Consider the following 24159-nt stretch of genomic DNA (forward strand, 5'->3'; position numbering starts at 1 on the left):
TATTTTCACATTTTAAAGTTGGTACCTCGACATTCATCAATCGGATGTGGATTTTAATTTAGAAGATTCGTTGTCGACAAATATTACTATGTTTTTCGCTTGATTGGTATCACTGAATCAGCAGCGCTTTTAGTCGTGCAAAGGGTTGCCTATAATTGAAAATAATAGATCTTTTGCGCGACTGAGATAATAAATAGTAACGTAAACCATGATTGATTAGATTACGTCGTCTGAGAACTTGTTTGATCTACAGACCGGAGCGCGCTCAGGCCAATGTCGACTCTAAGCGTCCAGAATTTCTGCGGGAAATAGTTATTGTTTAGATGCTTTTATTTTTTTGTTTAACTACTAATTAATTCTATAATTGATAAAGCGGAATCATGCAATAGATTTTTTTCGGGAAAGTGCAGTTATTTTTATGTTTTAGAAGCATTTTATATTAATTTTTAATATTTTTAGTCACAATTTTGGTGGTTATTTTTTACTTTTAGCAAAAAAAACGAAAAATTGAAAAAGTGAATTATCGAAGAATAAAAAATTTAAAATATCGAAAAATTAAAAAAACTGGAAATTGAAAAGTTCCGAAAACTGATAACGTTGAAACAATTGAGAAATTGAAAATTTGAAAAATCGGGAAATCTAAAAATCGAAAAACCAAGATGACAAAATTAAAACACCGAAAAATCGAAGAACCAAAAAATCGAAAAATCTAAAATTTAAAACATTGGTAAATTTAAATATGGAAAAAATGTAAAATCAGGAAATCCAAACATGAAAAAATCAAAAAAATAAAAATTGGAAAATCTAAAATTTAAAAATCGAGAAACTAAATAATCGGATAATTGAAAAATGTGAACATCGAAAAATTAAAAAAAATAGGAAAATCGAAAATTTAAAAATTCCGAAAATTGAAAAATTGAAATGTAGAAGAACTAAAAACTAGGGAAATCGAAAAACCTAAAATTTTAAACACTGAAAAGTTGAAAAATTGGGAAATCGAAGTTTAAAACAGTCGAAAAATTGAAAAGTGTGAGGTTTAAAAAACGAAAATTGAAAATCCAAAAAGTAAAATGTCGAGAAATCGAAAAATTCAGAACTCGAAAAATCGAAAAGTCGAAATACTAAAAAATCCCACAACTCAAATATCGAAAAATTGAAAAACACAAGAAAAATTGAAGGATGGAAAAACAAAAAAAATCCACAAAATTGAGAAATTAAAAAATTTAAAAACCGGGAAATCGATTAACCAAGATGGCAAAATTGAAAAATAGAAATATTGAAGAACTGAAAAATCGAAATATCGAAAATTTAAAACATTGAAAAATTCAAATATCGAAAAACTGTAAAATCGAGAAATCCAAACATGAAAAAATTTAAAAAATTAAAATTGGAAAATCTAAAATAAAAAAATCGAGAATGAACATTCGGATAATTGAAAAATCTAAACATCGAAAAATTGGAAAATCGAAAATTTAAAAACTGCGAAAATTGAAAAATTGTCATAGAAGAACTGACAACTCGAGGAATTGAAAACCCCAACAATTTTAAAACTGAAAAGTTGAAAAATCGAGGTTTAAAACAGTCGCAAAATTGAAAAATGTAAATTTTAAAAATTGAAAATCCGAAAAGTAAAATGTGGAGCAATCGAAAAATCCAGAACTCGAAAAATCGAAAAGTCGAAATACTAAAAAATCCCAAAACTCAAATACAGAAAAATTTTAAAATATGTACAAGAAAAATTAAAGTGTCGAAAAACTAAAAAAATCATAAAATTGATCGAAAAATCCAAAAAAGTGGGAAATTAAAAAATACAAAAATTGAAAAATCGGGAAATGTAAAAATCGAAAAGTCGAAAAATTTTTGAAATCGAAAAACCAAGATAGCAAAATTAAAAATTCGAAAAATTGAAAAATAGAAATCGAAAAATCTAAAATTTAAAACATTAAAAAATTCAAATTTCCAAAAATTGGAAAATCTAAAATTTAAAAATCGGATAATTGAAAAATCTGAACATCGAAAAATTAAAAAAAATGGAAAATCTAAAGTTTAAGAATTCCGAAAATTTAAAAATTGAAAGATAGAAGAAATGAAAACTCGAGAAATCGAAAAATCTAAAATTTCAAAAATTGAAATGTTAAAATATCGCAAAATTGAAAAATTTAAACTTCAAAAAACGAAAAATTGAAGATCCAAAAAGTAAAAAGTCGAGAAATACAGAACTCGAAAAGTCGGAATACCCACTAAAAAATCCGACAACTCATATGTATATCGAAAAATTTAAAAATACAAGAAAAATTGAAAAATCCAAAAACCAAAAAAAAAATCACAAAATTGAACGAAATATCCAAAAATTGGAGAATTAAAAAATTCAAAATTTGAGAAATCGAAATCCTGAAAAATCGAAAAATTGAAGAACTGAAGAACTGAAAGATCGAATTTTTGGGAAGTCGAGAAATGGGAAAATCAAAAATTGAGATTAATTGAGAAATCGGAGAACTGAAAATTCAGAATCGTCAAAATTTGAAAAATTAAAAATATTTAAGAACTGAAAAATCGAAGTCGAAAAATCTAAATTTAATACATTAAAAAATTTAATATTTTGAAAAATTAAAAAATATTCGAAAGATCCAGAAATCCGAAGGTCGAAAAATCGAAGAAAATTTGAATAATCTCAAAACTGAAACATCGAAAAATTGCGGCATCGAAATCCTGAAAAATAAAAAAATTGAAGAATTGAAAAACTGAAACATCTGAAAATTGAGAAATCGAAAAATGAAGAAATCAAGAAAACCGAAAATTAGAGAAATCGGAAAGTCGAAAGACCTAACATTTAAAAAATTGAGAAATTAAACTTTCGAAAAATTGAAAAATCGAGAAATCGAAACATCAAAAAACCGAAAAATTCAAAAATTCAAAAATATAAAATTTAAAAATCGAAAGATCGAAGAAAAGTTGAAAAGTCCCAAAACTGAAACATCAAAAAATTGAGGCATCGAAATCCTAAAAAATAAAAAAATTGAAGAATTGAAAAACTGAAAAATCAAAAATCGATTAATCCTGAAATCCAATAATTGAAGATTCGCAAGGTCAAAAATTGAAAAATTGAAAAATCATAAAACTGAAACATCTGAAAATTGAGAAATCGAAAAATGAAGAAATCAAAAAAACCAAAAATTTGAGAAATAGGGAAGTCGAAAAGTCGAAATATCAAAAATAGCAAAACCGAAAATTGAAAAATCGAAAAATCGATAAATCCGAAAATCAAAAAATCGAAAAATAAAAACATTAAAAATCGGAACGTTGAAAAATCGAAAAACTGAGAAACTGAAAATTCAAAATTTAAAAATTCGCAAAAATTGACAAAACGGAAAATTAAAAATTCGCAAAACTGAAAAATCGGGAAATTGAAAAATTCCAAAACTGAAATGACGAAAAATTGGGAAATGGAACAATTGACAAATCGAAAAGCTGAGTGATCGAAACATCGAAAAATTAAAAAACTGAAAAATCAAATAAAATCAAAAATTGAAAAACCAAAAATTTTTAATTTGGAAAAATTCAAAAACTGAAAAATCGACAAGTCAAAAAATCAGAGGATCGAGAAATCGAGGAGTCGAAAGCCGAGAAAAAAAGTTAAAAATTGATAAATTGATGAATCGAGAAATGAACAGTCGAAACATCGAAACATTTGAGTTCGATAAATTGAGGAATCAAAAAATTGAAAAATTGGAAAATTTTGAAAAAAGAAAAATTAGAAATTCAGACAATTAAAAGAAGAATTGAAAACTCGAGAAACTGAAAAACCTAAAATTTTAAAAGTTGAAAAATTGAGAAATCGAAGTATAAAACAGTCGAAAAATTGAAAAATCTAAAGTTTAACGAAAAATTGAAAATCCAAAAACCAAAAAATCGAGAAATCAAAAAACCCAGGTGTCCAAAAATCGAAAAGTCGAAAAGTCGAAATATTCAAAAATTCGAAAACTGAAAGCAATATCCAAAAAATTGAGAAATTAAAAAATTGGGAAATTAGAAATCGGAAAACGAGAAAAGCAAAATCGAAAAATTGAAGAATTGAAGAACTAAAAAATCGTAACTTCGACAAGTCGAGAAATGGGAAAATCAAAAATAGATTAATTGAAAACTTGGAAAACTGAAAATGTAGCAACGTCAAAATTTTGAAAAAAATAGAAGTACTGAAGAATTGAAAAATCAAAAAATCGAGAAATCATCATAGAACAAATAAAATATCGCAAAATTGAAAAATCGAGAAATCCAATCATCAAAAAATTAAAAAATAAAAATTCGAAAATCTAAACTTTAAAAATCGAAAAACTGAAAAATCTACAAATCGAAAGACCAAAATTTATAAAATTGAAAAATCGGATAAGTGAAAAATCGAAACATCGAAAAATTGAAATAAAGAAAAATTGAAAATTCCAAAAGTAAAAAATCGAAAAACCAAGAAATCCAAAAATTGAAATATCGAAAAATTTTAAAATTGAGACATCAGAAATCGAAAAATGAGTGGATCGAGAAATCGAGGAGTCGAAAATTAAAAACTGAAAAATTGATGAATCGAGAAATTGAACAATCAGAACATCTGAATTGGATAAATTGAAAAATCGAAAAATTTAAAAAAAGAAAAATTGAAAATTGAAAAATTCGGAAAATTGAAAAATTGAAATATAGAAGAACTGAAAACTCGGGAAATCGAAAAACCTAGAATTTTGAAAACTGAAAAGTTAAAACATCGAAAAGTTGAAAATTGGAGAAATCGAAGTATATAAAAGTCGAAAAATTAAAAAATCTAAAATTTAACGAATAATTGAAAATTCAAAAAATAAAAAATCGAAAAATCCAGAAATTGAAAGATAGACAAGCCGAAGAAACGAAATATTGAAAAATGTCAAAACTGGAAGAAATATCCAAAAATTGGGAAATTAAAAAATTGGAAAATTGAAAAATCGAAAAACCAAAAAAGCAAAGTCGAAAAATCGAAGAACTGAAGAACTGAAAAATCGAAACTTGACTTGGCGAAGTCGAGAAATGGGAAAATCTAAAGTTTAACGAAAAATTGAAAATCCAAAAACCAAAAAATCGGGAAATCAAAAAACCCAGGTGTCCAAAAGTCGAAAAATCGAAATATTGAAAAATCCCAAAACTGAAAGAAATCCGAAAAACTGAGAAATTAAAAAAAATTGGGAAATTGAGAAATCGAAAAATTGGAACAGCAAAGTTGAAAATTCGCAAGAGCTTAAAAAATCGAAAAATTGAAAATCAAAAACCTGGAAAATGGAAGAATTGAAGAAGTGAAAAATCGAAACTTTGGGAAATTAAAAAAAAATTGCTTCAGAAATTGGAAAACTGAAAATTTAGAAACATAAAATTTTAAAAAATCGAAATATTGAGAAATCGAAAAATAAAAAGTAATCGAAAATTTGAAGACTGGAAAAACTGAAAAAGTCCAGAATTGAAATATTGAAAAATTGAAACATCAAAAGTTGAAAAATCGAGAAATCGAAAAGCCCTTAGTATACTGTATACTCAACATGACCTATTTTCGATATATCTTATTTTCTAGCAAAATAATGTGGGCATTTCAAAATCCAAAAAAAAAATGCGACAAGAAGTATAAAAAATGTGAAACAAAATTTAAATATTATCGAAAAACTGACTATATTTAGAAAAATATCACACATAAAACATAATAAAATAATAAAAATTGACACTGAATTTTATTGTTTTGCTCAAAACATGCCAAGGATGCTTGATTGATTGATTAATTGACTGATGGGTAGATTAAGTACCTACTGTAGGAACGGCAACAGCGACACTGTTATGCGCATTACGAAATTTTAACAAAATATGTTAGAACAAATACAATTTTCTTATTTTATAAATAATGCAAAAGCTCAGTAGCCTTATTCTATTTTTGACTTTAGTTTATTTTATTTTAGATAATGATGGAATTGTCGCAATCTTCTCTTAATTTTTTATCGCCGCTGATTGCTTCTATGTACTAGGCAATTAACGTATTAACTAGAATTCCTTCACAGTCCTCACTGCCTGTGTAAACCCTGCCAAGGAAAGGACGTTACAAATCATTGTTCATTGTTATCTAAAATTCGACAAGACATTTACAAATTAGCACTGTAGTTTATTTAAAATTTGCATACAACACTTTTTTTTTAATAAAGTTTATCAGATATTGGAAAAAACACAGAATTTAGTAGAACAGACACTTGTACATCTTCCTTATCTGTCTCTTTCTATAAATATGTTAAGAATGTTGACAATAATAATCGTTTCCGTAAAGCAGTGAATCATTTTTTGGGTGATTCAGTTTCTCTGTTACTTCCGTCTGTTGAAAGGGATACAGCACAGTCCATAATTTCAAAATAAACACCAACCCAGGTGGTAGTTTTGTGTACACAAAGCATAATCGGGAATTTTTAACTCTGTTTATTTAAAGAGCGTTGCGGTGGTCTCTTGAGACCACTCCTGTCGTAAACAAACGTCTTGTAAAAAAGGGAAAAACCAGAATATGTATTTAGCTTGTTATAAAATTTATCAATATTCAAACACAATAAAAAAAATTGAGTTTACATTGGAATCAAAATATTTTATTAGATAAAAAAAATCGAAGTATGTATTTATAATGTGTGAATTAAGTGATTGTGTACGGGTTAAAAATAAGCTACATACTCAGGATTCAAGGTACTATTTTTATGGATCGGTGATAACAGGCGATAAGGAGATAATATGTAACGAAGTTTTTTTATTTTCACGTAACCCTTCCTGACTCGAATAACCTACTGCACTGGTTTGTTTTGAGCGCATGCGCAACGTCTGTCATTCCGCCATATTCTGTGATAGTGGTTATTAAAAACGTCTATCAGTAGAGAAAGTTTAAAAAATTAAAACATTGTGTCGAATTTTCCAACAAGAATGTGTCACAGACAACATCTAGTGATAAAGTGATGTAAAAGGTGGTTGAGGGCAAGCAGCCATCCCTATTTTATTTATTTATTGTCAGTAGGTAAGTTTATTGGATACGTTGACAACCTACCTATAATCCACTCGGATATTTACTGGAGATAAATAGGACAAAAAGTAAACATTCCGTTTATAATTAATAAACTCAATATGTGGTTGTTTTCGGGTGTTTTTTATATTGTGTTGTTTAAAAGGGATTGAATGTGAGCAACAACACCGCCTTGGTGTCTTGGTTGTGTTGCCATAAATGGGGCTCCCAGTGTGCCCAAATGGTCACACGTGTGGGGGATTGTTTAAAATTAAAAACACCCATTGAGTGACCGACATTGGAAATCAATGTACGTCCAGGTGGAAATAGGGCGCATTAATCTGGAGTTGCCCCCTTTTCTATCACCAACGAAAATTCCTTCACGTTTCCTTGAATTTTGGTAATTATGGAAAGATTAAAAGCCACTCGAACACATTTTTAACGATACATATTTAAGATAAGGCGAAAAAATTCGTCGATGTAATAAAACTATTGTAGTAGCAAAGTACACACTTTTTTTTAAATTCGTCAATGCCAGGATACATTTTATCGCACTTATTTAACTTAGTTAAGTTCATTATGTAACGTTTTCGCATATTTTCATTGTCTCAACAAATCGCACTTTTATCACTCCATCAAATTTCGCATCATTGTTAGGGCCAGACTCGTCCTTGCCCGAATTACTACCGCCTTAGAAACATTAGCATAATTAGGAAACTCTTGATTGGAAAAGGGCGGTTATTGAACTACATAATCCAGCGTTTTCATCATGCTAATGCGTGGTAAATGATTCAACCGAAAATAATTACACTAATGGGCGTTGCATAGATTAGCATTCACAACAGCTGTGATTTATGCTCGATTATAGTTTGTAGTAAAGAGTCAAAATGCCCGGACCGCCGCCTCCACCGCCTCCAGGTATGATGCCGCCGCCCCCGCCGGCACCCATGTCTCTTCCGAAAGCCGGCAAATCGGACGACAGAGCGGCGCTTCTCAAGTCGATCCAGAAGGGGGCGAAGCTGAAGAAAGCCGTCACGAATGATAGAAGTGCACCGGTGATAGGTAGTTAAGATGACTTAATCAGCGTGGGTGGTATGGATGTCAATGCTATAAAAATAGTCCAGGTGGACGCGTTTTATTAATGACTTTGACGCTAGATATATTAAATGCATTGGCATTGATATCCAGAAATCGATTGTTGAACCCTTATTTAGTGGTTGTTTTCGTTGCAGGGAAGACCGCCAACAACTCGAGCAGTTCGAGTCCGTCGAGCGTCGGGGGCACCCCGACGTCGGCCCCGAACGGCTTGAACCTAGGCGGTCTGTTCGCCGGCGGAATGCCCAAACTCAAACCAACGGGAAAACTGGGTCCCATCCACCACTCTAGTAATAACCATAACAATAACGACCAGTTTAGCAATAGAAAACCGGCGCTTCCAGCTCAGCCGTTCAAGAATTCGAGTAGTCTCCAGAACGAATTGAAGAAGCAGCTGGCGAGCGATAATAAAAATCGGGGACCTCCTCCGCCGGCTCCGGTGCGAAACGTAAGTGTGGTCGCGCCAGATTTTCCCACAGCGTACTAAACTTCCCTGATATGAACTCATCCAGTAACTTGCGCTGACTGTGATAATAAGTCATTATTTATCACTTGCAGGTTTCCGGTACGTCTGTCGCAACTTTCTTTCGCAGCGATCGCAAAACCGGACTTGTAACTTCACGGTTAAATCTACCTAGAATTTCTTTTTTACGAATTGCATTATTTGCACAAACGTAACTTGTTCATTGTTCTACGTGGTGAAAAAGGTGGTTTAGGAGCGCCGTTCAAGGTTTCGGCCGGTTTACGGAAATTTCGAATTTGATTTTTTACGTAACAGCGTTTGATCTGATAAATAATTAGTTGGGATTAGGTTTTCTTAATCAATATATTTTGAAACTCTCGCGGTGACTCAGAATGATAGCAGGAATTTAGGTGACGTCAAATCACTTGGGTAATGTTCTTTCGTGAAATTATGTCCACCCAAGTTTGAACAAACCATTGTTTGTATTAAAATAATAATAATTTTTTCTGGTCACGCAACAAGTTGATTTTTATTTATTATTAAATTAGTACTACAGTTTTGTAATGTTGGTTGTTTGCTTACGTACTGAGTGTTTTTTCCAAATTGCGTAAATTTTGTTTAAGGTATAAGTGTGTTTTACCGAAAAAAGTGATTAACATATATATGTACATAGATAACTAAAGATAAACAGTTGTGATTATTTATCAGTGTTTATATACATGTATTAGCATAGATATGTGTCCAAACTTTGAATGTATTGACAGTTTTCGTGGTTTGTTGTAAAATTGCGAATTACTAAGAAAATTAAATCCAGGGATTTCAAGCTTGTGCACGTCAGCGTAGACGTAATCATTTAATTAGTGCATAATGAAACGTCTTACTCATTACGGAGCCAATTTCAATTTGTTTACACACATAAAAAAAACTTTTGTGGCCTTACAGGCAGTAGTTTTGAAGTAAATTTAAACCACGATTAATTTATTTTCCGCATCCACTTACCAAAACGTTGATTTACTTTGCAAGCAACAGTATAATAAATCTGTAGCAACGTTCGCAGAACTTCTAAAAATAGTTTCCAGCCTCTTCAAAATAATGAACCGATTCTCCAATAATTCACTCAATGATTCGTAACAGTGCAAGTTAATTTAATGAGTGACGTCGTGATTCCTAATAATTGATATTTAAAAAAATTTAAATGTTTCAGTTGAGAGAAATAACGGGTCTACTATAAACATATTGGAGCAGGCGGTGAAAATTCAATTGTTTACTGCTTTTTTTTTGCAAAATTTACGTTGGTGAATACTATTTTCCCCTAGACGTCCAAATTTTTGGGAAAAAATCAAAATTGTATAGTAACTTTGAAACTGCAAAAATCGAATGCGGTGCAATATTGCAGATATTTTAAGGTTATTGGAAGCATGGTAAATTGTTAATGAAAATTTGTCCGTTATCTTACAATTTTCTTAAAATTTATGGGTGTTTTTGGAAAAAAAAACTGAATCAGTCCTCTCCTCTGCATCGAACTCTTTCGAAGTATAAACATAAAACAGTCGGAGTTAAGCATGTACTGAGAATATTTACATTTTTGTTACAGTGACGGCCAAAATAAAGTAGGACACCTCATGACTAAGGATTTTTTCAATAAATTTAGTTGTGTAAACTAAATTTAATTGAATAGGTATTTTAAAAAGTTACACTAGGGAAAGAAAAGTGTTCTACTTTATTTTAGCCGTCACTGTATCTGCTTTAAATATACCCAGTGTCTTGAAAAACGCGTACGTTATGTATGGGGTTTCGGGAGTCCCAAAAAAATAATTAAAACATTTTTATGATGTAAGTTACAAAAAAATAATTTTATAACCAACTAAACTGATTTTGGCAAATGACATACCCTGCAAGAAAAGAGAGGGTGGGTGGGCGGGGCTAGTACTTGCTAAGATAAAACGATTTTGGCAAATGACCTACTCTCTAAAAAAATGAAGGGTAGAGGCTATATCATCTGGCAAAATTAGTCTTATCTAGGCAAGTATTAGCCCCACCCACCCACCCTTTATATTCTTCAAGGATATGACATCTGCCAAAATCAGCCTTATCTTGGCAAACAATAGCCCCACCTCCCGCCCTTTTTCTTAGAGGGCTAGTACCTGCTAAGATAAGAGAAGACTGATTTTAGCAAATGATATATTCGCTAAGAAAAGAGAGGGTGGGTGGGCGAGGTTAGTACCTGCTAAGATAAAACTAATTTTGGCAAAGGACATACCTTTTAAGAAAAGAGAGGGTGGGTGGGCGGGGTTTGTACCTGCTAAGATAAAACTGATTTTGGCAGATGACAAACCCTCTAAGAAAAGAGAGGGTGGGTGGGTAGGGCTAGTACCTGCTAAGATAAAACTGATTTTTGCAAATGACTTACTCTCTAAGAAAATGAAGGATAGAGGCTATATCATCTGGCAAAATCAGTCTTATCTAGGCAAGTACTAGCCCCGCCCACCCACCCTTTATTGTCTTCAAGGATATGACATCTGCCATCATCAGCCTTATTTTGGCAAGTACTAGCCCCACCCTCCCTCCCCTTATTTTCTTAAAGAGTATGTTATTTGGCAAAATCCGTCTTATCTTGGCAAGTATTGGCCCCGCCCACCCACCCTTTGTTTTCTTCAAGTGTATACGATTTGGTAATATCAGCCTTATCTTGACAAGCTCTAGGACCACCCACACGCCCTTTATTTTCTTCGAAGGCTGGTACCTGTTTAGATAATACTAATTTTGGCAAATTACACACTCTAAGCAAAAAGAGGGCGGGTGGGTGGGCGGGGCTAGGACCTGCTAAGATAAGACTGATTTTGGCAGATGACATACCCTCTAAGAAAATGAAGGATAGAGGCTATATCATCTGGAAAAATCAGTCTTATCTAGGCAAGTATTAGCCCCGCCCACCCTCCCTTTATTTTCTCCAAGGATATGACATCTGCCAAAATCAGTCTTATTTTGGCAAGTACTAGCCCCACCCTCCCTCCCTTTATTTTCTTAAAGGGTATGTTATTTGGCAAAACCCGTCTTATCTTGACAAGCATTGGCCCCGCCCACCCACCCTTTGTTTTCTTCAAGTGTATGCGGTTTGGTAATATCAGCCTTATCTTGACAAGCACTAGGACCACCCACACGCCCTTTATTTTCTTCGAAGGCTGCTACCTGTTAAGATAATACTAATTTTGGCAAATGACACTCTAAGCAAAAAGAGGGCGGGTGGGTGGGCGGGGCTAGTACCTGCTAAGATAAAACTGATTTTGGCAAATGACCTACTCTCTAAGAAAATGAAGGATCGAGGCTATGTCATCTGGCAAAATCAGTCTTATCTAGGCAAGCATTAGCCCCGCCCACCCACCCTTTATTTTCTTCTAGGATATGACATCTGCCAAAATCAGTCTTATTTTGGCAAGTACTAGCCCCACCCTCCCTCCCTTTATTTTCTTAAAGGGTATGTTATTTGGCAAAATCCGTCTTATCTTGGCAAGTATTGGCCCGCCCACCCACCCTTTGTTTTCTTCAAGGGTATGCGATTTGATAATATCAGCCGTATCTTGGCAAGCACTAGGACCACCCACCCGCCCTTTATTTTCTTCGATGGCTAGTACCTGTAAAGATAATACTAATTTTGGCAAATGACACACTCTAAGAAAAAAGAGGGCGGGTGGGTGGGCGGTACTAGGACCTGCTAAGATAAAACTGATTATGGCAGATGACATACCCTCTAAAAAAACAGAGGGTGGGTGGGCGGGGCTAATACCTGCTAAGATAAAACTGAGAAAATAAAAAAAAAATTACGTCAATTTGACAATATTTTACAAAAAAACAAAATATCGATTTAGATGGATAGATCAAAAAACGTGATGGATAGATCAAAAAACGTGTTGTCAGATTCATCCTCAATTTTAAGTTTTTTGTAATGTAATGAAATGAAGAAATCTATGGTTTTAGACAAGTTGCTCCAAATTATTTTGAACAATGAAAGTCCAATCGGTTTCAGATACTCAATACAAAGTATTGAATTAAAATATAGTGAAATTTCGAAAAAAAAACCTTTGAATTTGGATTTTTTTTACATCTGGACAAAAGGATTTTTTAAAATTATTTTTTCTCTGTTCCATAAATAGTCCTGAACTATATGTCATAGAATTGCTCCTCCATTTTTGGACAGCCTGTATATTTCATAGCGGGGTGTTAATTGCGCCATTGGCTGTTACTTTATAGTTTATCACAAAACTAAAATCGCAAAATCAGATTTTATGGTTTTAAATAAATTATGAAAGAAGAAGGATTGTCGAACTAATTCGACAAATTTTTAGAGTGTCGAAAGGGTCACCTCAAAAACTTGACTTGTATGAGCACCATCCTGCTGAAAACAACTATACACTAACTCATAATTATCTAGTTAATTTTAAAAATGGAGTCAAAATTTTTTATATTAGGTGCTATTAGGACCAGTGATTGGAACAATTACTTTTAAGAGGTAATGCATTACAATTACTCATTCATTTTTAAAAGTACTTGCAAAATAAGACTGATTTTGGCAAATTCCATACCTTTGAAAAAACTAAAAGGTGGGTGCGCGGGGCCAACACTTGCCAAGATAAGACCGATTTTGCAAAATAATATACCCTATACCCTTCATTTTCTTAGAGGTTATGTCATTTGGCAATATCAGTCTTAGCTTAGTAAGTACCAGCCCCGTCCACTCGCTCTTCATTTTCTCAGAGAGTAAGTCATTTGCCAAAATCTGTTTTATTTTAGCAGCTACTAGCCCCGCCCACTCACCTTTGTTTCGGTTTTTTATTTTCTTTATTTTTTCAGTTTTTCGGTTTTTCAATGTTCTGATTTTATATTTTTTTTTTTGCAATTTCAATTTCTAGATTTCAAAATTTTTCATTTATTCGTTTTTTCATTTTTCAAATTTTTGATTTTACAATTTTTGGTTTTTCCAATTTTTAGATCCGAATCGTTTCTTCTTCGTTCCGCTAAATTTTTGGATTCACTAATTTTTTTCGATTTGTAAGTTTCTCGATTTTTAGTTTTTCAATGTTTCCATTTTTCGTGTTTTCAGTTCTTCGATTTGTAATTTTTCAATGTTTCAATTGTTCGATTTTTCAACTTTTCGAATAAAAAAAAAATTGCAAAATTGTACAATTGAAAAACCAAAAATGAAAGAACGAAAAAGTATAAAATGAAAATTTTGAGAAATCTAAAAATTGGAAATCAGGAGCTTGAAAAATTCAAGGGCAAAAAATTGAAAAATCAAAACATTAAAAATTGAGAAACTTAAAATTCGAAAAAGTGCAGAATCGACAAAAAGAAATATTGTATAGTTTCTCCAGTTCTAATTCGGTTTTATGATGTATAAAACTTATGAGCAGGAGCACCATCCTGCTGAAAGCAACTGTACACTAACTCACAATTATCTAGTTGATTTAAAAATGGAGTTAAAATTTCGTCCAAAACGAAAAAGCAGTCTGGGTAGGGTTTTTACGCTCATTTCAACGGTGTGAAGTTTATTACAATCGGACATATACTTTTGGCAAAAACTTGGGTAACAGTTTATATTTCCCTATGCTGGAATATGATTTAGCTCACCCTTAAAATGATGAAGAGCTTATGTATATTATAGTTATCCGGTTTCTTAAGAAATTCTGTGCTATCATTACGTTTTTTGAACAATAATCATTATAATATTACTCATTACTTGATTTTACCACTGATTAGGACCCATAAGACACGAATAGCGTGGACCTTCGTTCGTTAATGCTAAAATATCACTCAAGTGGCGTAAATCGTCTCAGATTCTAAAAAGGAAATAATTTTAGTCAATTTTCATGTTCTAACGTTTTTAAATTTGGCGTAGGTGGTAAGAATTTTACAGAATTATTTCAACATTTTTAGATTTGTTCATATTCCAGCTGGATTGTAGTTTTTCGTTAAATTTAAAATAATTCGTTTTCTAGCAGCTATTAAACCGCTAAATATGAGATAACGTGCGACAAAAATTTTACGACAGTAATAAAAAATACACAAAAAATAGTTTGTTGCTATACTGAAACTGTTAAAAACTTACCATTTAAATAAATTGTACTCGTTGTGGATAAGTTAGGTCCTGAGATACGCGTCTGCGGGGTTAAATATTGTGACAATTTAATAACCCTAATAAAATTTGAATGTCAACTGATAACAACTCTTTGTTGGCACTAATTGCGTTAAACGTTTCCTTGATTTTCCAAGGTCACTTCGCGTGGTAGTCTGCTAGAAAATTTCAGTTTTAATCTCGCGAATAATTTAATTGGGTTATAGTCGCTCTACTGTCATTTAAAAAATTGACTCCGTTGACAGCGCCGTCGAGTTTTCCCCTAATTTGGCGCTTGTTTTAGACCCCCGAAGAAAACGGCACCCGGCAACTCCCACCTTTGAAAATCGGCTCAACCAACGGCCTGCACCTGAACCAGAGTTCGCTCCACTCGAACCGCCAAGCTCAGAATAGCAGTCTACATAGAAAAGTAAGAAGTAACGCCAATTTAAGTACATTAGATAGTCCCGAACCAGTGAACGGTTTCAACCAACCCAACAAACCTGTGATCAGTCACGGCAAGCCAAATCTAGCTCCAAAACCACCAGTACTGAATGGTAACACGACCACCCATCCTCCCCCGGCCGCCTAACCCCAGACGTAAAATTCCAGCAAAACCCGTGGCGCCTCCGAAAAAACTCTTAGTCAACGGCAAACCAGTAAGCAGAGCCCACAGCATGAAAAGCCCCAGGTCGCCCTCACCGCAGAGCCCCGACACCGCCGTCCCGATGAAGTTCGGCACGGTCCGCAACCTGTCGTCGGTCATCGGGCAATCGCTGGCCAACTCGACGGGCAATCTCAGCCCCAGGCCCAGACCGACGATAAACGGCCGGCCGAACGCACCCCCTCCCTCCATCCCGTCGCAGCACCCCCCGCCGCCGCCGCCGCACGGAAACCAGGCGCCTCTGCCGCCGTCGAAAACCTCCTACGTCAAACCCCCGAACCACGCGCCGCCGCCGCCGCCCTCCGCCTTACCTCAGCCCCCAACGCACACCCCTCCTCCTCCCCCGCACAGGATGTTACCGTCGAGGGCGCCACCGGCGGTGCCGAATAACTTCGCGCCGCCGCCGCCCCCGAGGCACTCGTCGATGACGTCGACGCGGAAGGCCGCCGCCGACCTGGAGGAGAAGTACAAGCATATGTTTCATGACCCCAGTACTTTTCCGAAGCCGCCGCCGTATAGGAACACGTTTAAGGTGTATGGGGGCAGACAAGGTTAGTATTGTAGATGGTGGGGTGGGGGGGTGGTAGGTGTATTGGTGTTTCAATTGTGGTGGAAAATGTCGTGATGAGGCCAACTTTGATGAGCTTTAAGGGGGCATTTTAGCTTCGGCAACTAGGTGGCGCTACGGTTGATTTACAGATAAACCTACTAGATTGCGACAAAGAAAAATTGTCTTAAGTAAGTTTATGTGTAGACACGAGGACCGCACTGCTGGCTATTAAATAAAATAAAAGTTTTAATAAAATCCTCTATATAAACGAAAGAATAAAAGTTATAAGGAAGAAAACCGGACTAGGAGAGACGATGACTTTTTGAGTTTAGTTGTGCTATTTTCTTATAGGAGAACACACGTCAGAAGCAGTCAGATGTAACGACACCGTAGTGGCCAATTCTACAGATTTTTTAAGAAAGATGTGTTGCCATTGGTTGTCTTTTTTTAAATATCATTAATTTATTCTAGACATTGTGTTAATTTCTTGAAAATATGTCTTAACTGTAGGTTACATAACGACTACAAAAATGTGCCCGACGTTTTAAAATTAGTTTTGTTTTATAGGGGCATGTAATTTTCTTGTTGCTTTATTGTACTCACGCGAGGACCTTCAACTTGACAACGCTGCATGTTTTAGACCCATGCCGTGTGATTCACAGCTTATAGGCGTCCCATACTATAAAGACAAGAATATTAGGAGTTTCGAAGTTGATACCGGACCTTCGGATAAATATATTCACTTTGACATATCGTTATATACCATTCAAACTTGGCCATTGTCCCTTACAATAGAAACAATGGATCGAAGGTTATTTCAACAGAACTTCCCTCGGCCCTGAAGTTCAAAATATATATACATAAAATTTTTTGCGGTTTTTGTTTTCTGATAAGTTAATCTTCAATTTTTGATTTTTTTGAAATTTTTGGTTTTCAGTTTTTATTTTCTTTATTTTTTCAATTATTAGATTTTTCAGTGTTTCGACTTTTTAATCTTTTGTTTTTTTAGTTTTAGTTTCTTCAATTTTTCATTTTTTTGTTTCTTCAATTTGTCGATTTGTAAATTTCTGTTTCGGTTTTTTATTTTCTTTATTTTTTTCAGTTTTTCGGTTTTTCAATTTTTGAATTTTAAAACTTTCTTCTATATAGGAGCATTTTATTTTTCGATGTTTCAATTTTTCGATTTTTTAACTTTTCGAATGAAAATTGCAAAATTGTACAACTGAAAAACCAAAAATGAAAAAATGAAAATTTTGAAAAATCTAAAATTTGAAAATCAAGAACTTGAAAAATTGAAGAAACGAAAAATTGAAAAATCGAAACATTAAAAATTGGGAAACTAAAAAAGCGAAAATGTGCAGAATCGACAAGAAGAAATATTCTAGAACGGAATTATTGAAAATTAAAAAAATCCAAAAATTGTAAAATTGAAAATTTTAAATTAGAAAATCGAAAGAAACATTGAAAAAATAAAGGAAATGAAAAAACGGAAAATTGTGATATTAAATCAAGAAAATTAAAATTAAAAAATCGGAAACTTCAAAAATTGAGGAAACGATAAATTGCAAAAGTGAAAAATTGCTAATCAAAAAAAAAAAGAAAAACGGAAAATTGTGGTATCAAAAAATTGGTTGAAGGTAAATAAATCCAAATGTTGAAAAACGCCAAATTTGATTTTGCGAATTTTATTTGGATTTTTGAATTTTTCCATTTTTCAATTATTGGATTTTAAAACTTTTTCTTTTATTCGATTTTTTAATTTTTCAAATTTTCGATCTTTCAATGTTAGTTTTCGACGATTCTGCAATTTTTCGATTTTACAATTTTTGGGTTTTCCAATTTTTCGATCCCATTCATTTTTTCTTCTTTTTCTTTTATTTTTCCATTCATTATTTTTTTTTTTTCGATTTGTAAGTTTCTCGATTTTTAGTTTTTCAATGTTTCGATTTTTCAACTTTTCGAATTAAAAAAAAAGGAAAAATAGAAAAATTGTACAATTGAAAAAACGAAAAAGTATACAATGAAAATTTTGAAAAATAAAAATTTGAAATCAAGAACTTGAAAAATTGAAAAAACGAAAAATTGAAAATCGAAACATTAAAATTGGGAAACTTAAAAATTGAAAAAGTGCAGAATCGACAAAAAAAATATTAATTGCAAAACGGAATTATTGAAAAAGAAATCGGAAAATCGGATATTGAGAAATCTAAGAATTGTAAAATTGAAAATTTTAAATTGGAAAATCGATGAATTGAAAATTTGAACGATTCAAAAAATGAAAAATCGTAAAATCGAAAGAAAAATGAAACATTAAAGGAATTGAAAAAACGGAAAATCGGGATATTATAAAATCGAGAAAATGAAAATTAAAAAATCGGGAAAATGAAAAATAAAAATCAGGAACTTTATAAATTGAGGCAACGAAAAATTGAAAAAAAAGGAAAAACGAAAATTTGTGGTATCAAAAAATTTGATTTTGCGAATTTTATTTGGATTTTTCATTTTTTCAGTTTTTATTTTACATATGTAATAATTATAATTAAAATTTTTAACTTTTTCATTTATTCGATTTTTTAATTTTTCGATATTTTATTTTCCACATTTTTAATCTTTCAATGTTAGTTTTTCGACTTTACAATTTTGGCGATTCTAAAATTTTTCGATTTTTAATTTTTCGATCTTTCCATTTTTTGAATAAAAAAAATGGAAAAATTGCAAAATTGTACAATTGAAAAACCAAAAGTGAAAAACGAAAAAGTATAAAATGAAAATTTTGAAAAATAAAAAAATTGGAAATCAAGAACTTGAAAAATTGAAGAAACGAAAAATTGAAAAATCGAAACATTAAAAATTGAGAAACTTAAAAATCGAAAAAATGCTGAATCGACAAAAAGAAATATTGTAAAGTGGAATTATTGAAAATTAAAGAAATCGGAAAATCAGATATTGAGAATCCAAAAATTGTAGAATTGAAAATTTTAAATTGGAAAATCGAGGAATTGAAAATTTGAACAATTCAAAATTCAAAAATTATAAAATCGGAAGAAACATTGCAAAAATAAAGGAAATCAAAAAACGGAAAATTGTGATATAAAATCGAGAAAATTAAAATTAAAAAATCGGGAAAATGAAAAATAAAAATCAAGAGCTTGAAAAATTGAGGGAACGAACAATTGAAAAAGTCGAAAAACGAAAAATTGCTAATCGAAAAAAAAAGGAAAAACGAAAAATTGTGGTATCAAAAAATTGATTGAAGGTAAATAAATCGAAATTTTTCGAAAAATGACAAAATTTTATTTTGCGAATTTTATTTGGATTTTTAAATTTTTCGGTTTTTCAAATTATATATTTTTTAATTTTTCGTTTCTACAGTTTTTGTAGTTTTCATTTTACATATGTAATAATTATAATTATTAAAAATTTTAATTTTTTAAAATTCCACTATTTTAGAATTTTTCCATTTTTCAATTATAGGATTTTAAAACTTTTTTATTTATTCGTTTAGTCTTTCGATATTTAATTTTTTAAAATTTCAATCTTTCAATGTTGGTTTTTCGACTTTACAATTTTGACGAATCTACAATTTTTCGATTTTACAATTTTGGGTTTTCAAATTTTTCGATCCGATTCATTTTTTCTTCTTTCCTCTAATTTTTCCATTGATTAATCGAAAAATTTGTAAGTTTCTCGATTTTTAATTTTTCAGTGTTTCAGTTTTTCGTATTTTCAGTTCTGCGATCTTTAATTTTGATTTTTCAAATGGAAAAATTGCAAAATTGTACAATTGAAAAACCAAAAATGAAAAAACGAAAACGTATAAAATGAAAATTTTGAAAAATCTAAAAATTGGAAAATTAAGAAACTAAAAAATCGAAAAAATGCAGAATCGACAAAAAAAATATTATAAAACGGAATTATTCAAAATCAAAGAAATCGGAAAATCGGATATTGAAAAATCCAAAAATTGTAGAATGGAAAATTTTAAATTGGAAAATCGAGGAATTGAAAATATGAACAATTCAATAAATAAAAAATTATAAAATCGAAAGAAACATTGCAAAAATAAAAGAAATGAAAAAACGAAAATCGTGATATAAAATCGAGAAAATTAAAATTAAAAAAATCGGGAAAATGAAAAATAAAAATCAAGAACTTGAAAAATTGAGGGAACGAAAAGTCGAAAAACGAAAAATTGCTAATCGGAAAAAAGGAAAAAACGAAGAATTGTGGTATAAAAAATTGGTTGAAGGTAAATAAATCAAAAATTTTCGAAAAACGACAAAATTTGATTATGCGAATTTTATTTGGATTTTTCAATTTTTCGATTTTTCAACTTTTAATTTTTTTAATTTTTACTTTCAGTTGTAGTTCTTTCAGTTTCTCGATTTTTCAATGTTTCGTTTCTGCAATTTTTGTAGTTTTCATTTTACATAATATGTAATAATTATAATTGTTAAAATTTTTAACTGTTTAAGATTCCACGATTTTAGAATTTTTTCCATTTTTCAATTATTGGATTTTAAAACTTTTTCATTTATTCGATTTTTTAATTTTTCATATTTTTGAAGTTTCAATGTTAGTTTTTCGACTTTACAATTTTTTAATGTTACAATTTTTGGATTTTTCAATTTTTCGATCCGATTTATTTTTTCTTCTTTCCTCTAATTTTTCCATTTATTCATTTTTTTCGCAATTTCTCAATTTTTAGTTTTTCAATGTTTCGAATTTTGGGTTTTTCAGTTCTTCGATTTGTAATTTTTCAATTTTCAATTTTTCGATGTTTCAATTTTTGGATTTTTTAACTTTTCGAATAAAAAAATTAAAAAATTGCAAAATTGTACAATTGAAAAATCAAAAATGAAAAAACGAAAAAATATAAAATGAAAATTTTGGAAAATCGAAAAATTGAAATATTAAAAATTGATAAACTTGAAAATCGAAAAAGTGCAGAATCGACAAAAATTCAAAAATTATTGAAAATTAAAGAAATCGGAAAATTGGATAATGAGAAATCCAAAAATTGTAAAATCGAAAAATTTAAATTGGAAAATCGTGATATAAAATCAAGAAAATGAAAATTAAAAAATAAAAGGAAAAACGAAAAATTATGATATAAAAAAATTGGTCGAAGGGAAATAAATCCAGATTTTTCGAAAAATGGTATAATTTGAATTTGCGAATTTTATTTTTTTATGATAACCCTTACAAGCGTGCCAGACGTTAGTTTTAAGTGAGTTTTTCTGTTACAAAATTTTGTCGTGACGTCATCAACATTCTTACAAGGACACGTATACCTGTCAAAATTCAACACGGATTCATAAAACACAAGTACAAGAGTATGTTATTTTATAAAATTTAAACAGCATTTGTACTGCAAAATTATAAGATGACGTCATCAACTTTTTTTTGATTCGATTTTGCAGTTTCAAAGTTAAATTGTAAAATGTTATACAATTTTTATTTGTTCCAAAAATTTGGATGTCTTGGGTGAAAACTCAACAGGGATTCGTACACCACAAATGAATTTATAAAATTAAAAACAAATTTACTCTTGTAAATTTTGAAAATGGCGTCGAGAAAATGTAGCCGATGGACTCGATTACAACACTTCCTTAGCTTACGCCTGGGAAGTAAACACACCGACTGCTTGAAACACCACTACATTTCACACCCCCGTGGTTGGTTTTTGTTTGATTTTGTTTTTTTATTCACATTTCATTCTTGGTATTTTTTATTTACCGCAGGCTCCAATTGCTAATGGATTTTGCAGCTGCATGTTCACCATTGCATGAGTCAGTCGACTACTAACAACTGTATGACATTTATGTTTGTGCTCTTCAAGGAAACTTATTTTCTGTACATATGTCCCATCTTTATTTCATGTTATTTATTGGGAATGTTTTTATTATATTTTTTTTGTGCAATACTTAATTTGTACATTGCTTCTTTTTTTTTTTTCTAACATTTGTCGACCTGAATAATTGTCAAGTTTAAAGCGACGAAACAGGAAATCCTGCTGTATCTAAATAAATTTAAATCGACTGCTAATTGTGTATTTTAATAGCGCATTAAGAACTTGACAATTTTTCGAAAAATGGGGCGATAATGTAACAAGTATCTTATTGTAGCTGGTAGCAAGCAACAAGCACCACAACCGCCAAATTTACAATCGACAAGTAGAACATGGGACGCTTCGTCAGCCTGCTAGCATCAGATTTCTTAAATTCTTCATTTTGATGTTGTTGCTCAAAAACGTGCAATTTTCATATCATTTTTTCGGTGGTTTTAGAATAGCTTTATTGTGTGAAAGTGGGCCGTTTTGGCCGTGCTTACTTGGTTGTTCTTGAACTGTCACGGCGGGGTTGACTTAATGACAACAATAAAAATGACACAATGATTAACCGTCGTGATAGTTCAAGCACATGGTGAGGTCGCTCGAAATGCCCCACTGTCCCGAAACACCAAACGTGTAATGTTATTGTGTGAAAATTTTGACTTAAAACGACTGGATTGTTACTAAACAAAGTGCTTTATGTTTGAAATCATATTTGTAAGGGGCTGGAGGCCGCTAATGTGTTTCAAAATATAACTGAACAATATTGTTAGTCTCGTTGGCTGTGGATTTTCGTAGGATGTTTATTTCTTCGCATTTTTATTTTCCATTGTCACTATTGAGGAAGACTGCTGCGAACAAACAAATATTTTTCTAGCAGTATTTTCGGGTTGGAGAATATTACCACTATGGCAAGTTATTTAAAAATGGGTTTGTATTAGTCAAATCGACCGGTTATCAAGTTATGTATTTTCATTTATTAGTCATTTATATGTATAATTAAATAACACTTGTTATAGTTTTCACGTAATTGTTAATCTATTTAAAAACCAAATCTAATATAATAGGGTTTATAAGTCTATTAAAACAATTTAAATTAGGTACTTATATCTTCTAAGTATTGCTATGATTTAAAGCAAATATGACGAATACGCTACATTTATTTGTCTACTAGTATTCTTTTTTTATTATTTATTTATGTTTGTATTTTATTGTAGCCTTTTCGGGTTCGTCTTTTTTATGTCATTATTTTACTTTGTAATTTTTTTCTAGATTTTAGAAATTGTTATTGCTAGTCACGAATAAAATCTTCCATTAGCAAATATTTCAGTCAGTGCCTAAATATCTTTGAAATGTATATATTGAATGTAAATATCATGTACAAACAATATAATAAAAAATAATATTCTACGTTTAGTTTACTGTGTTTCCAGAAATGGTTCTCCGTTTCACAATGTTTGTGATAATGTGTGGGTGAGTCAGGTAAGTATTTGAATAGGCAACCATTTATACACATTGACGTAGAAATTGCATATCATGAATTTTATTCTACAATTATCACCATTCATTATACAAGAACTAGGACAAATTCGGTGTATTCTTGTTTTATTTATTGTTATCTTTTTGTACAATGGTGAAACTTGTGTCCAAATGGAACACCATTAAAACAGTTTAATTATTATTAGTCTGCATTCATTATTGTAAAATTGGCACCACGTAGGCATTCCAGGATATTTTTAATTTTGTAGTGGTTAATTAGCAATAAAAAATGCGATTGAAGCAATCATTTTATAATGGGTCTAATGTGTTCGTAGTAATTATGCTAATAACCACATAATTTCTGGAAGACAAGTCTTAATATATAATTTTTCATTTCTCAAGCGTAAGTATTGCAATAATTTCATGTTTTCTGGACGTTTGATAACCCCTAGAGCACGAAACAATAGGTCTCCTACTTTTGTCTGTTTGTCTGGCACATACTCTCTAAGAAAAGAGAAGGTGGGTGGGCGGGGCTAGTAGCTGCATAAGACTGATTTTGGAAAATGGGATACCCTATAATTAAATAAAGGGTGGATGAGCAAGAATAGTACTAAGATAAGACTGATTTTAGCAAATGACGTATCCTCTAAAAATTTAATTAAATCATTATAAGAAAGGACACTAGAGGCTCCAAAGCACTTTCAAATTCTTTCAAAACAGGAATACCTAGAACCTTAAATTTTTCAAAAAAATACCGGGATTTCAAAATTAACTCAAAAACAGGTCAGGTCAGAATTTAAGATCTGGATTTTTTATTGGTCAAATTAAGAACCTCACTTTCTAGAAAATGTGAGAATACACACGTTTTTATTTAATTATAATCAAATAAGAATAATAATAATCATATTGAAAACATTTTGTTCCATTGTGGCTTAATTAATA

General features: G+C 31.3%; 1 protein-coding gene across 3 annotated transcripts; it reads left to right on the top strand.

Annotated features, from left to right (window-relative positions):
* The first annotated feature begins 6784 nt into the window (after positions 1–6784).
* LOC135137530 (WAS/WASL-interacting protein family member 1-like) lies at positions 6785–23148 on the top strand. 3 transcript variants are annotated; one of them, XM_064067226.1, is made up of 6 exons: positions 6785–6989; positions 7893–8086; positions 8257–8567; positions 14996–15248; positions 15304–15906; positions 22034–23148. In XM_064067226.1, the coding sequence occupies exons 2-6, from the start codon at positions 7912–7914 to the stop codon at positions 22111–22113; spliced, it is 1422 nt and encodes a 473-aa protein (XP_063923296.1). In that variant the 5' UTR covers positions 6785–6989; positions 7893–7911; the 3' UTR covers positions 22114–23148. The 3 variants fall into 3 exon arrangements, with proteins under 3 accessions (XP_063923296.1, XP_063923304.1, XP_063923287.1); XM_064067234.1 differs by having other exon boundaries at positions 6786–7039; positions 21650–23148; XM_064067217.1 differs by having other exon boundaries at positions 6786–7039.
* The last annotated feature ends 1011 nt before the right edge of the window (positions 23149–24159 follow it).

Source organism: Zophobas morio, unplaced genomic scaffold (assembly GCF_036711695.1).
Source record: "Zophobas morio isolate AGI-343-1 ecotype UQ-CSIRO unplaced genomic scaffold, CSIRO_AGI_Zmor_V1 ptg000004l, whole genome shotgun sequence".
NCBI classification, from domain to species: Eukaryota; Metazoa; Arthropoda; class Insecta; order Coleoptera; family Tenebrionidae; genus Zophobas; species Zophobas morio.